Here is a 14,831-nt window from a genome sequence, read left to right as displayed (position 1 = left end):
GGGTAAGAAATGACATATAAGAACTTAATTCTTGAGACTTTACCCCTTTTCCTGTTTACCTGAGCCCGTTGTTGGCCTATTCACTACTAGCAATGGCATATGGAATAATAATCATTGTAAAATTAGATTCCCATGGAGCCTCAGTTGCCCCAGCATCAAGCTTTGTTGAATTTCTGTTCCTTGTCATTTAGATCTTTTGGTATTCCCTTTTGAATGAAGGGTTCTATTGAAAAGTATTTAGGGTTTACTACTGAGCAGTAAGTACTGTTACATGCTGGCATATATTGTTAAGTATCTATTATTTTAATGTTTATATACTAGCAACTATTTCCTGTAGCCTCGTGTGTTCTTTAAAGATTTAATATTTATAAGGATGTGGATGGACCTTGCCTTCTACTTTGAAGATTATAAAATGGGATTAATTTTTAAACATCCTATGGATTAGATGCAGGAAAACATTTTGACAATAGAAGTTAAACTAATTGTATGTACAAGATCATAAATTTTAAATGTTTTTCACTAAAAAAGAATATAGCTCTGTGTCTTGGAATGGTAAGCAGTTATAGGTTGACAATGACTTTAAATTATGTGGGATCCACCTCTCATGCTTGCTCTCAAGAGCAGGATTTTACACCTTTAGGTTATTTTGATTGGAAAGTTAAAAGTTATTTGTCTTACTGCAGTGTAACATGTTTTGGTCCTTACTAAATATTCTTAAAAGATTTTAAATAATTAAAATGAGAATATTAAGTCAAAGTATCCCCTGAGACAAGTCTAGATTTGAAATGGACTTTGGGATTAGATGGAGATAATCTACTTGAAAATGCTTGACACATGCTACCAAACAGGTATTTGCGTCTTTCCTAAAGAAACTATATCCAGTGCTATATAATACTGTTTTGTTTTGTAGTCTACCTCTAGTTTCTTAAATTTCTTTTACTATCAAAGTGAGCAGAATAGTCATGGCTTTTTTGAAAGGTTAAAAATTCATTAGTTACTTTTAAGAATGCCACATTCTGTTTTCCTATCAAATTTTTTTCCATCCTGTTTTTTATGATAGATCATTGAACAATTTTTTAGTGTAGTTAAATTTTTGTAGTAGGCCTAAACTCACCATTTTGGTATAAAATACCCAATGATTGGGTGCTTTTTTGAGGCAAAATAGCAAAGGCCATAAATCAAAGACATTCACCACCTGCCCTGATGGAGGCATTATGTAGACAGCCTAGATCAAACTGGATGAATCTTCTCTGAGTTTTAAATGTTACATTATTTAAGTAAAGGGGGCTGGAGAGATGATGGTTCAGCAGTTAAGAGCATGCACTCTTCTTACAGAAGACCTGAGTGGGTGGAGCAACTTTGTGTAATTCCAGCCCTAGGCAATGTGTGCCCTGGCCTCTGCAGGAACCTGCATGTTCATGCAAATACCCACATATATATAGTTAAAATAAATCTTAGAACATTTATAAACACTGGGTGTTTGCTAAGCTTACTAACCACAAGTTTTACCTAATATTCCTGATGAAGTTAGACCAAATGCAGAGATTGAAGGTAAAGAGCTATTAAAAGGACAGTGCTTGAGTCAGTTTTGGCTCTTCATCTACAATACCTTCTCGTTCTCCAAAGCAGGATGTGCGAGTGAGCCAGTGCCACACATCCTGCAATATCTTTAACACAGATGTGGCTTCATGGAGAACTTGAGTTCCACGGATTCCTTAGTCTCCATAGGCTTAGTTTTTACTAAACTCCAAGAAAGCGGTAGATAGGTGACCCCAGAACACAGATGCACACACACACAGCAGGCTTACACCTAATTCTTAAGGGGAAGCAAGTGTAATTAGGACCAAGATCACAGAAAAGGGGGTTATTCAACAAGCCATCGCTCCTAGGTCCTTGAAGTGAACAGAGCCAGGGACAGAGAGGACAATAGTCTGGGGTAAGGGACACAGGGTGGGGGGCAGTCATTCCGGGGCCAGAGGGTTTCCGGCAGTGGTGAGTTTGCTGGCTGCGATGGCCAGCACCCGTGAGTGGGTGAGCGATGGTTGGCGCGAATCTCGGCCCGGAACCGCGCCCAGTAGGCCAGCCCGGCTCGGCCCAGCACGGCAGGCGGAGGCGGAGACGGAGGCCGAGCGGCCAGGAAGCCCGTGAGGCGGTCTGGGTCGCGCGGCGACAGCGGCCATGGCTGGAAGCGAGCCCGGAAGAGCCGGCTCCCCGCCGCCCGCCAGCGACTGGAGCCGCCTGGAGGCCGCCATCCTGAGCGGCTGGAGGACCTTCTGGCATTCGGTGGGCAAAGAGCGGGCGACGCGGACGGTCTCCCAGGAGGAGGCGGAGGAGGACACCAGCGCGCTGAGGCGGCTGCCGGTGAGCCAGCCCAGACCGCAGGCCGCGCAGAGGGGCCGCCCGGCTGCCACTTCCGGCTGTGTGCTCGCCCTGAGGGGCAGCAGCCACAGTCGCCTGGACGTTGACTCTTGGTGGCCTCCAGCCAGACAAGACACTAGTGACCACCGAGTTCTCCCACAGACTGCCAGTCGTCCAAATAGGATTATCCGGGAATCTGGTTAAGGAAATGGGCTAGATCGGGAAAGCATTCCATTGTCTCTGTTCTGCACATTTTATCTTCAGGCCCAGGCTCAGTATATTCCAGTTAGGAGGTTGCCTGGAGCAAGCAAGTTTGCTATATACTAAACAACAAAACTGCCATGTAATTGGAAATAAGCAAAGTTACCAGGGCCTCAAGTTAGAACAGGTCACAAAGAGAGTGCATGTTATTTAAAGTTTCAGAGAAAGATCAGAAAATGAAGAGATTACCCATTGTTGATTATTACATTTCTTTTATCTCAGCTGAATTATTGGTACGTCCCACTGATATTCATTCCTTAATGATCCCCCCACACACACACACGTTTCTTGCCTGTATCCCTTGAAACAGGTTAATAGACTAGAGAAATTCAGATGACAGATTCACACGCTTTCATTTGATCTAGTGATAAAATCAGAAAAATTTCCACTCGATGCACATTTATTTTGAGGAAGAAATTATTAATTATCTGCTATATCAAAATACCCAAGGGAAGAAAAATAAGGAAGTGGTTATTTTGCTTGAAAAATAGGAAGACGAAGCCTTGGGGCTTTGAAGAACGTTTCATATGTGGTAGGAATTAAAATGTTGAGTTTCTATTTTTCTCTGGATGAAAGAAAAATAAAATGGATTTAAATAGTAGAAAGAATGACCCATTCAGTTGGTCTTTAGTATAGCAATTCTTTGTTGATTATCTAAGTTGCCACAGTCTTCCAAGACAAATTGCTCACTTTTCTTATGTGTTACTTGCCTGTTTCAGATCGATGTACAGCTGTATATTTTGTCATTTCTTTCACCCCATGATCTGTGCCAGTTGGGAAGTACAAATCGTTACTGGAATGAAACCGTAAGAGACCCAATTCTCTGGAGATATTTTCTGCTGCGGGATCTCCCTTCTTGGTCTTCTGTTGATTGGAAGTCACTTCCGGATCTAGAGATCTTAAAAAAGCCCATATCTGAGGTCACCGACAGCACGCGTTTTGATTACATGGAGGTGTAAGTATTAATTTCTGTGAATTAACAAGAGATACTAAATTTTACACTAAATAGCCCACATTAGTTCTCACCCTGCTATTAATTTGTTGCACGGAATTTGTCTGAATGCCCCCTTGATACAATTATGGATTCAGCTAATTGACTTTTCTCATAAGACCCTTACAGCTTTAACCTTTTGCATTTTCCTGTGATGACTAACCAGTTTTCAATTAATTATTTGTGGTACATTTGGCAAGAAAGAAGACATTTCTTAAAATTCTCCCAATCTTTCTAATATTTTTTTGTTTTGTTTTGTTAAATTGTAAATGCCTTTTTGTAATCAGAGAAGGAATGTAGGGGATTAGAAAACAATTCCTTTTGGCAGGGGAGAAAATAATTTTTCAGACTTCAAGAAATAAGATCTTATTATTATACCTCAAAGCCTCAATGTTTCTTGAGTATTGTGTACATGAGAAAATCAAGTTTATTGAGCAAATGCTACATAATGGATTCTGTGGGGATCTGCTCCGTGTATGTTTACTCCTTCTATCCTTGTTCAAAGTAGAGATATTATCTTCATGTTAAGGATGTAGAGGTTGAGAACAGTTATGTTTTGTGTATGGCATAACATATAAGGGATTGTTCAATGTTATCATGTTCCCTCAGGATATGTCACTTTAGGTAAAGCCTGCTTTATTGTGAACCCCACATTTAAAGCATAATAAAAAAATTAAAAGAATCCTTGACCTTCTTCCCGATTGTTGTATGATGTTAGATTCAGTAGCTACCTGTAGGATTTTGCACCTACATTTCATTTGTTACTCAGCCTTTCTAATTCAGATGCTATTATGTCAGGTAATATGGGATGACAAGATCAAAATGTACCATGACCTTTATGATAATCTCAAATGACATATTTTTTAATTACTCTTATTTATTGTGTGTGTGTCGGGGGGTGGACACACACATGCCATGGTATATATGGAGGTCAGAGGACATCCTTTTGAAGTCCATTCTCTCTTTCCATCATATGGGTCCCTGGGATCAAACTCAGCTCCTCAGGCTTGGCCACATTGACCTGCCGAGCCATTATAGTGTCTTTCACATAGCTTTTATTTTGCTAATTTTCAGTGTGGTATATTTGGGCCTCCCTGTGCATTTATTTAATATTTTGAAAGGACTATTGCATTGGAGACTATTAAAGGAGTGTTTAAAAAGTTTGATATTAGTGGCTTTAGTAATACTTTAAAATTTGTGGGATTTAATGCTGAGTATCTGTAGTCTATCTTTTTTATGGGGATTCTCAGTCTTTACATTATTGACATTTTGGTGAAGTTGTAGGGGACTATCCTGGAAATTGTAAGATGCTATGGTAACATCTCTGGTTCTGTTAAGTTGATGCTGGTATCACAGTATCCTCTTCCCAAGATATGAAAATAGCATTGCTCAGGAAGAGAAGAGTTACTATTCTATGTAATTAGTTTCAACTATCCAAACAAATATTAGTGTTACATGAAAGAAACTAAATAAAAAAGGCAAATAACATCTTCCTTGAGGAGGTTTCTGCAGCTTCATGATCACTTCCTCTCTCTAGCACTTCATGTTTTTCTTTGCATGGAACTCTGCATACATGTTAAATGGTGTCTATTATCAACTGTCTGGGAGGGTTGGAACTATATGTTACTGTGACGTGCAAGGACTCAATAAATACATATTCTCAAATGAACAACAAGTTAAATGTTTTCTATCTTATTTTCTAATTGTGACAATTTTATGCAGTTATAAAACGTGCTGTCCATATACGAGAAGAGCCTTGAAAGCCAGCCGTCCTATGTATGGAGCTGTTACTTCTTTCTTACATTCATTGATCATTCAGAATGAACCCCGATTTGCTATGTTTGGACCAGGTTTGGAAGAATTGAACACATCTTTGGTGTTGAGTTTGATGTCTTCTGAGGAACTTTCCCCAACTGCTGGTTTGCCTCATAGACAGATTGATGGTAATTTTCATGATAATATATAATACATAGAAATTCTAATACTAGGAGCTTGACATTAGTGTTAAAGAGTCAGGCTTTTTAAAATTAAATCCTGTAATGAAATATTGAAATTGGTGGATGGGCTCCCTGGTCCCACTAAATGAGAAAAAATTAATATAAGAAGTACATTTTTTCTTAATTTCTCAAATTTGTATAACTTAGAATTTAATACATTAAAATAAATCATTGTATTTCAACAGTCCATATCATGTCTACCATAAGAAAAACTTACCAAGAAAAAAACCATTGAACCTCTATTTGCAAATTATTTTTATATATGTTGGGTTTTTTTTTTAAAAAGAACTATATTATCACCTCCCCTCTACAAAAGAAAACAAAAAGAAACAAAACAGCACATGGCATTTTGGTGTCATAAACAAGAGTACAGATACAATGTAAGATACACTTTACTCATTAAATGGCATAGATACAGAGATTTAGAACAAATCTTGGTCTTGCACGAAGACAATGGCTCCAAGTGAGGACAGGAACAAGTATTTAGGTAATTAAAATATGATCAGTGAATTTCTGAATAGAAAGATATCAAAGAAAACTACACATTGAAGATGATGCCAGCTAAGACTCCTCAGTATTAGTAGCTGCATTCCCTTAAAACAAGAAGAACAAAAGCACAAAATTCTGAATGTTTAGGACTCAGTTGAAGTATCTATAAATGTAGAAAGAACAGAGTTAGGTAAATAACAACAACACATGGGATGCATAAAATTATGTGGGAGCTGTTGAAGGAATTTTGTCAAAGGATTAAGAGGATCAAGATTTCATTTTAGAAAGTTTATTCTGGCTCCTGAGTAAAAACTAATTAAAAGGGCCTAAAGAATCTGCTATAATCTATGATAAAAAAAACCCCACATACATGAAAGGGTTCACTGGATGAAAAAAGAAGTGAATATTGCAGATGTAAATTGATGAAATTAATGATGATTATGTAATAAGGGTAGCAGATTTTGCCCTATGGGTTTAAAGTCATTCACTTGGTTAAGGAATCACCAGAGGAGAATGATTTTTTGTGGTTATTTATTTATTTTGGTGGCAGGACCTAGGGATCTTGTCAGTTTTATTTTTACTTGTATCTATAATGCTGGACACATCATAGGTTCCACACTATGGTGGTTTGAACAAGAATGGCCTACATAAGCTCATATATTTAAATACTTGGCTCCCGTTTGGTAGAACTGTTTGGTAAGGATTAAGAGGGGTGGTCTTTTTAGAGGAGGTACACCAGTGAGGGAGGGCTTTGAGGTTTCAAAAGCTCACGAACCATTTCCAGTTAGCCCTCCGTCTTGTGCTTGCAGCTCAGCTGTAAGCTCTCAGCTACTGCCTTCCTGTTGCTATGATCATTGCCATGGTATTCACAGATTCTGACCCTTTGGAATTATGAGCTCCCAAAGTGCTTTCTTTTATAAGTTGCCTTGGTCATGGTGTTTTGTTGCAGCAGTAGAAGAGTAAGTATTACACATACATTTAATGAATGACTTACAGATTATGTGTCCAGATCCGAAGACCAAGAGAAGAGAATTTAACATTTGGGAGTCATAAGCAGTTCAGGTTCACATGGACTTGGAAGTTTAGGAAGATGGAAAGAAAGACAGTGAGCTGCATGCTGAAGTCTGCTGTGGGGGAAGGGACGACCATGGATGACAAAGTTGAGGACTGAGCGACTGCTCTCCAGCTGAATGGTGTGTTTTTCAAACGGAACTGTTCCAGACGGTTCTCGAGAAAAGATTAAGCAAGTCATTGGATGTAGAGAGATCAGTCCACTTCTTCACTGTAGGTATGAAGAAATAAGCAATTCTGATAACTGAGTATCCATGGCAAGACAAGTATTACATAAGGCAGGCCAGGCAAGGCCTCAGAGCAGAAGCAAAGCTTCAGAAAAGCCAAACTATATGAGGAAATTTGATAATTATATTTATAATTTGATAGTTATATTATCCTTATGTGAGACTGACGTGATTGCCTGAAAATGTCAGTCTACAAGGCCAGAGAAGAATATGGGTTGCTTAACAAGTTGGGCTCAGGTTAGATGTGTTGAAAGGATAATTTCTGGAAATTAAACTGATTTAAACAAAGAACCTTTGGTTCTCTTTCCATGTGCTTTTTGTAGAATATCATGGCTGGAGGAGTAGAGGATCATGTGGTTTGAGACAGAGTTTTAGTACCTGCAAGTCCAAATCTATCCATGCGATGCTTAGAATGATGACATAAGATGACATGGCATAGCTTAGTTAAGTGGAATTCAAGAATTAAGGAAATGAAAGGTTAGAGTTATCTCTAATGAGTTAAGTGGGGTCAGACTATATTCATTTGTTTGTAAATCTGGAAGCCCATGGCTTTGTAGAGAAGAGAAACACTTAGATATGTATCATTAAACAGTGTATGTGCTACCACAAGAAAGGCTAGTTCGGGGACTGGTTAGAAGAAATTGCAGGTTGTTAATTTGTACTAAAAGGAGAATGGCCATGGAGAGAAGTGGACAGACCTGAGGGGATATTTGTAAGGCAAGAACTTGAACTATGGAATCAAGGATGCTTCTAGGAGCCAAAAAAGACATTGATCATTAACAAAACCACCACTGCCACCACCACCACCACCAAGACAGAAGAGGCCAAGAAGGGACATCGACAGTGTTGGGTGACTCAGACACAAAGCAGTAAGGAGGCAATATTTAGCAACCTACAGGTATCACATATTAGATCGAAGGCAGTCCTCAAAGCAACCACTAAGAAGTATAGATTATTTCATTTTTGTGTCAAAACAGTCTCACAAGTAAGTGACTGTCATGGCAAACAGGATTTTAACCCACATCCAATTCCAAATTTCAGCATCTGTAGCTCTGGCTCAATTTCTAAGGCATTTCTAATGCCACACTGCATGTTTATAAACAGTTTTGCCTAGGGGAAGAAGGGGCCCTCACTGAATATATACATGCATTATAAGACCAATGGAAGCATAAGATATGGAAAGGAATCAACTTTGAGGATAAGTAGAAGTAGTTGCTGTGCCTCAGCTGCTACTGTAGTGTTTGTAATGATGACTGAAGACTGAAGAGCCAAGCTGTACTTAGTTCTCTGTGTTTGTGCCACCTTGTGAATCAAACAAAGTTCACACAACTTTATTGTTCTTCATCACAAGCATTGCATTTTATTCCAAAGTTGCATGTAACTTGCTATTTTTTCCCTTTGCCCTTTTTGATTTCACTGCATAATTTTTCGGTGGAATTTTTTAAATGATTTTTATTATTGGCCTGTTTGTATAATTGACTTTCTCATGTAGGTATTGGATCTGGAGTCAATTTCCAGTTGAACAATCAACATAAATTCAACATCCTGATATTATATTCGACTACCAGGTAAGGCTGCCTACTCAGTGGGTTGCCTGAAACATCAACAGTGGAACATTTTAGTGGGCTGGAACCTGTTTAATGTCTTTTGCTTATGCATGCTTGTACTTTTTTTCTTTCAGAAAGGAAAGAGACAGAGCAAGGGAAGAGCACACAAGTACAGTTAACAAGATGTTCAGCCTACAGCGGGAAGGAGATGAGCAGCAAGGAAGCCGCTACAGTGTAATTCCACAGATTCAGAAGGTGTGTGAAGTTGTCGATGGCTTCATCTATGTGGCAAATGCCGAAGCTCATAAACGTAAGAATTCTTTTATCACTTCCTCCAGGTGCTACTACGTCATTCTTTGCAAAATAATCATATGGCTACAGCACCAAAATAATACAACAGTTAGATTTTACCGCTGTTATCTTCTGGCATTATTGTCACTAGTATTTTCAAAACTTGTTGTATGTTAGAACTACATGGGAACTTCCTGGCATGCCATATTGTGATTCATTGATGTGGCCTGTTGTCCTGGACATCTGGTTTTTTTAAGTGCCCTAGAGTCCTGATACTTGCCTAAGCTTGATCCTATAGCCATATTTTTTGTATGGTCTACATTTTAAAATTACTGATGCTTTCTCTGCCTCTGATATATTTAAATAATTTATGTAGATAAATGAAAATGTATTGGTTTATTTTTTCCATACTGTAGAGAGGTGTGGGGATAGGATTTTAGTTGAGTAGATTAAAGTTAATTAAATCAGTGGGTTGATAATACTCTCCATATACTCTAATTGTAGCTGACAATATTGTTTTGGTATGACATTGCTATATCATTGGACCATGAACCTGTATTATAATTCCTGCCAATCCTTTGTGTACAAGATAGAATATAAATATATAATAAATGGTCTATTATACATATTGCTTATACATAATGTATACATGATACATATATCATAGTTATTTAGTGTGTTGATTTTCATTTACAGTGAATTTATTTCTCTACCTATCTGTTAATTCCTGGAGGCAATTATACTTAGAAATCCTGGATAAATTATTTATCAAAAATGATAAATTATTGTTATTCTAAGACTATAAAATGAGAGATTAGAAGCAAAATAAAAAGTAGATTGATTTGTTCAGCAAACGGTGAGTTACCAATAATTATAGAGGTCAGACAGTGTATTTGCTGGTGGAGATATGACTGAGAGCTAAAATTTATAGAGAACTCATTTTTATCTAGTCTTCCAGATTGGTCCCAATAGCCTCTTGTAAAATAGGTAGAAAAAGTAGGGTATTATCCTAGTTCAAAACTGAGGCCTCAGACTTGATCCCAAGCATGATAGATAAAATAAATAAATAACCAATAATAAATAAATAAATAAAACATAGGATACAAAAATAATCTATATCTACTTACTGATTTTTTTTTTATTAGCAGAGCTAGATTTTCATTGAAAATTCAGTGGTAGGACAGGAGACCTTCGGGTCCTTTGTGAAAGGGGCATGTGTTGATCAGCTGCCACACAGGTGAGAGAGGCCCTGTTTTCTATATCGTTTTCTCACATGAAGCCAAACATTTCTGTCAACATCGATAGAATGAGCAATCCCCCTCCCTCCCACAGCCACCCTCTAATTCTGGCAGCGACCGACTGCTCCTGAGAGAAGGGTAGAAACAAAGGCTCTTTGCCTGAGCACAGGTAGGAATGGAGTTTGTAGCAAGTACTCCTTTGTTTTCTGATTCTGTGGAGGGGAAGGATGTTTTCACAGAAGACCTTTCTACCAGGACAGGGCAGAATTCAGTAGTCACACCAGGACTGCTTCCACTATTTGTGCCAAGGGGCACACCATCCTAAGAGTGAAGCTAGTGTGTAAAAATTGAGCCTGGACCTCACTATGGAGCCTATGATGGCCTTGAACTTAGGGCATTTATTCTGCCTCATCCTCCTTATTGCTGGCATTACAAATGTGATCTATCATACCCAACTGTGGAGAGATTTTGAATTCTCTCGGTTGACATTATCAATGGCAATTGAAGCCAAATCCACCAACAACAGACTAGTTTGACTTGAACCAATGTGTTAGTGGCCCAACAGTTAAAGGAACATGCCTGCTTCTAATAGTTGGTCCTTTTTTTTTTTTTTTTATAGTTAGTCCTCTTTACCCTAGCCTCTAACTGCTTTTCTAAATAAAATGCCTAGATTAAATCTAAAAGTTCTGAGACAGAAAAAGAAACAGTGGCTTGTGCCTGTACTTCAAGCTTCTCAGCAGGCTGATAGAGGGGAGTAGCATGGGATTTTTGTTAACTACATGCTATCTGTGATCTGGACCCTCAAGTAAAAAGGCAGAGGTAGAAGATCTGCATGAAAAAAATTAGACCCAATTTTATGACCAGATGGCAGAAGTAAGACCTTTGAGTGAAAGGGTAATCAGATAGTTGCTGAATGTGTAAGAGAATTTTTGTGTCATAGACAGTTACTTTAAACAATCAGGACACCTGAATGTTATTGTGACTGTATTTCTTTATGGCGTCATCAAAGTTTCTATCTTTGAAAGGCAGTTTAATACAATTTTGTGGCAGAACAATAAATAAATCTCAGCAATAAAATCTGTTTATTGTGTTTAAATGCTGGTAAAAATTTTAATTTCTTTGTGTGTTGTTTTTAATATAATTATTTTTAGAGTAATTGTAAGTAATGCAAATTACATATTTTAACTTTAATTCCTTAGGACATGAATGGCAAGATGAATTTTCTCGTATCATGGCCATGACAGATCCAGCTTTTGGATCTTCAGGAAGACCAATGCTGGTTTTATCTTGTATTTCTCAAGCAGATGTAAAAAGAATGCCCTGTTTTTATTTAGCTCACGAACTGCGTCTCAACCTTCTAAACCACCCATGGATGGTAAGGTCCTAACTGCTCTGGTGACAAAGAATTTATTTTTAGTGTACTTTCTATTGTATTTATTTATTTATACATGTGCATATGTATATTTGCTTGTATGTGTGTAAGCTTTTTTTATTGCAACAAAATAGCTAAGACAATAACTTAAAAAGAAAAAAGGCATATTTTCTCTCAGTTTTTAATGCCTGACTTCATGATCAGTTGATCCTCTTGATTTTGAACCTGTGGCACGGCAGATCCTCATACTATGAACACAGGGTAGAGGAAACACTTTTGTCTTGGAACAAAAGAGGAAGAGAAAAGAGGAAGGGGCTGAGATCCCAGTATGACCTTCAAGGAACATCCCAAGTGGTCTTCCAGGAGTCACCAGTTCTTGAAAGTTTTGCCACTCCCTAACAGCATCAGGGGTGGGGGTCAAGGCTCTGATACAGAGAACTTTGGGAACACTAATCAGAATGATAGCATTCATTTTCGAAATGAACTACCACTCAAGTGAATTTCAAGGCCTTGATTGATGGGTGGTAATATTTTGGATTGGTTATCTATTCCCTAGTTGCCCCTCCTGTTGTAGGAACAGTAAGACAGTAACTGGGGGTGGTTTTCTCAGCACCAATGTGTGTGCTTTAAGAATCTTAAGATGAGTAGCATTTCTTGTGTAAAAATACAGGCCATAGGGGCTGAGAATGTTGCTCAGTGGTGAAGTACCTACCCAATATGCAGGGTAGACCAAGAGTTTGGTCCCCAACACCACTGAAAATGTACATCTTGAAGGTCTGTGTTATAAATTTTATTTGAATAATGAAATATTTTTAAAAGATAGATGAAATGAAACCCCATAGATAAATGTTTGTAATAGTCTCTATTGGCCTATTATTTTTTATTTTCATCTTTTAAAATTTATTATTATTATTACTTTTGAGACAGAGTCTCTCTATGTAGCTCTGGTTATTCTGGGTACTTGCAATGTAGATCAGGCTTGTCTTGAACTCACAGAGATCCACCTGCCTCTGCCTATGCCTCCCAAGTGCTGGAGCTAAAAATCTTTCTTTTTTTCCCAATCCAGATAAAGGTGTGTTGATTTTATTTAAAATTCAGAAAACCAACTATTTATCTTTTGTAGCTTTCAAATCATTGTTTCATTTATTTCTTGGTTTTTCTTTCCATCTCATACTATGGTGTTTGTTTTGCTCTGATCTCCCTTAACCTCTGCAATACATCATTAGCAAGTTTACTTGAAATCTTATTTATCTACTGGGGCTTGAGCCCAAAATATGACCCTACCCCTGAAATTGTGTGGTGTGTGTGTGTGTGTGTGTGTGTGTGTGTGTGTGTGTGTGTGTGGTGTGTTTTAATGTAGGTATTTATTGCTCTAACTTGCCTTTTTGTACTATGTTTGCTATATCTCATATGTTTGGTACATTGTTTCCCATTCTTATTTGTCTTTCTCACTTATCCAATGGCCCATTGTTCAGTGGCATGTTAAGTCTATGCATTTGTCCATTTCTAGCTTTTTGTTGTTGTTATTTCTAATTTTATTCTGCCTTTAGCCATAAAATGCATATTTTTTTTTACTTCATTGTTACTGTTGGTGAAGATTCTGTAGTCTAAAATAATGTCTATTATAGAGAATGTTCCAATCTATCATGAAAAAAGTGTATATTCTGCAGCTAGATAAAGTGTTCTCTAAATATCTCTTATGTCCATTCAGCTCTGGTCAGCTGTGCAGTATGCAGTATGGCAGTATGTCACATTTATTAGTTGGATGGTCAGGGTCATTAAAAAGTGTTTTCCTTTTTGTTTCGTTTTGTTTTGTTTTTTTTTGTTTTTCAAGACAGGGTTTCTCTGTGGCTTTGGAGGCTGTCCTGGAACCAGCTCTTGTAGACTAGGCTGTTCTCGAACTCACAGGGATCTGCCTGCCTCTGCCTCCCCAGTGGTGGGATTAAAGGTGTGCGCCACCACCGTCAGGCTGTGTTTTACTTTTTAAAGTGGATCCTCTGGAGAATTTGTCTCCAGGATGCACAAGAAGCCTGTCTCCCATTTCTAGAGCTGAGTTCCAGGAAATCAGACTAACACTGACGTGATTAGAAGACATAAGACAATATGACTTATTTACATGATTATTTCCAATGATCATACTTGAAAAATTTACTCATATTTTAGTCTGGTTATTTTATTTTAGCTCTTAAAAAATGATGTCTAGTGAAATGCCACTCATCCTAGGATTCTGGTTTGAACTGACAGTATCCTCTTTCACCCACTCACAGGTTCAGGATATGGAGGCTGAAACTCTGACTGGTTTTTTGAATGGCATTGAGTGGATTCTTGAAGAAGTAGAATCTAAGCATGCAAAATGATGCTCCCTTTGGACCTCTGGAAGCTGCAGTGCGTGACGTGTGTGTTTCCCATCCATCCTATTCCTGACTTTCTATAAGAGGGCTTTATACAGGACAGCTATAGCTGCTGTGGTTCTGATTCTTTACCAGAAATCAGTTGCAAGTTTCAATCCTACTACTTTCCCCCCAAAATGAATGCTCACATTTTTGATAACTTTTATATTTTCTGTCTTTTTTGAAAATATTAAATTCTGCAAAACCAAAGTTTGTGGTTCTCTCATTCCTCGAAGTAAGTCTGTCTGTCTGTCTGTCTCTGTCTCTGTCTCTGTCTCTGTCTCTCTCTCTCTCTCTCTCTGTGTGTGTGTGTGTGTGTGTGTGTGTGTGTGTGTGTGTGTGTGTCTATGTCTCTCTATCTCCCTCTTCCTCCCCCTCTTTCTCTGCCATCAAGTTCGTCCATCCTGATGGGAAGCAGTAACCTGCTTGGCTTTCCATAGTATCTTTTCAGGGACTCACTAACTGATTATCAGAAAAACACTTTCTAACCTATTCTCAACAGAGACACAAACTGTGAAAATGTCACTACAACTGCATTGATATTATGGCCAAAACATCAGTTCTTTTTTTTTTGAGAGAGAGAGAGAATAGAAAGACTA

General features: G+C 38.1%; 1 protein-coding gene across 3 annotated transcripts; it reads left to right on the top strand.

Annotated features, from left to right (window-relative positions):
* Positions 1–2,093: 2,093 nt before the first annotated feature.
* Positions 2,094–14,442, top strand: Fbxo4 (F-box protein 4). Of its 3 annotated transcripts, none has more exons than XM_035440589.1 (7): positions 2,094–2,361; positions 3,393–3,574; positions 5,333–5,553; positions 8,887–8,962; positions 9,076–9,251; positions 11,670–11,845; positions 14,110–14,442. In XM_035440589.1, the coding sequence occupies exons 1-7, from the start codon at positions 2,179–2,181 to the stop codon at positions 14,197–14,199; spliced, it is 1,104 nt and encodes a 367-aa protein (XP_035296480.1). In that variant the 5' UTR covers positions 2,094–2,178; the 3' UTR covers positions 14,200–14,442. The 3 variants fall into 3 exon arrangements, with proteins under 3 accessions (XP_035296480.1, XP_027257183.1, XP_027257184.1); XM_027401382.2 differs by having other exon boundaries at positions 2,096–2,361; positions 3,339–3,574; XM_027401383.2 differs by lacking the exon at positions 2,094–2,361 and adding an exon at positions 2,588–2,852 and having other exon boundaries at positions 3,339–3,574.
* Positions 14,443–14,831: the final 389 nt, after the last annotated feature.

This window comes from Cricetulus griseus, chromosome 2 (assembly GCF_003668045.3).
Source record: "Cricetulus griseus strain 17A/GY chromosome 2, alternate assembly CriGri-PICRH-1.0, whole genome shotgun sequence".
Lineage (NCBI taxonomy): Eukaryota > Metazoa > Chordata > Mammalia > Rodentia > Cricetidae > Cricetulus > Cricetulus griseus.
This window is presented reverse-complemented; position numbering and strand designations above follow the sequence as displayed.

What these genes read in the sequence shown, in the direction of transcription:
- Fbxo4 (XM_027401382.2), top strand. Translation starts at nt 2,179, where the DNA reads ATGGCTGGAAGCGAGCCCGGAAGAGCCGGCTCCCCGCCGCCCGCCAGC. An exon ending in ATATTATATTCGACTACCAG is followed by an intron (nt 8,963 to 9,075) that starts GTAAGGCTGCCT and finishes TTTTTCTTTCAG; the next exon opens with AAAGGAAAGAGACAGAGCAA. An exon ending in TTCTAAACCACCCATGGATG is followed by an intron (nt 11,846 to 14,109) that starts GTAAGGTCCTAA and finishes ACCCACTCACAG; the next exon opens with GTTCAGGATATGGAGGCTGA.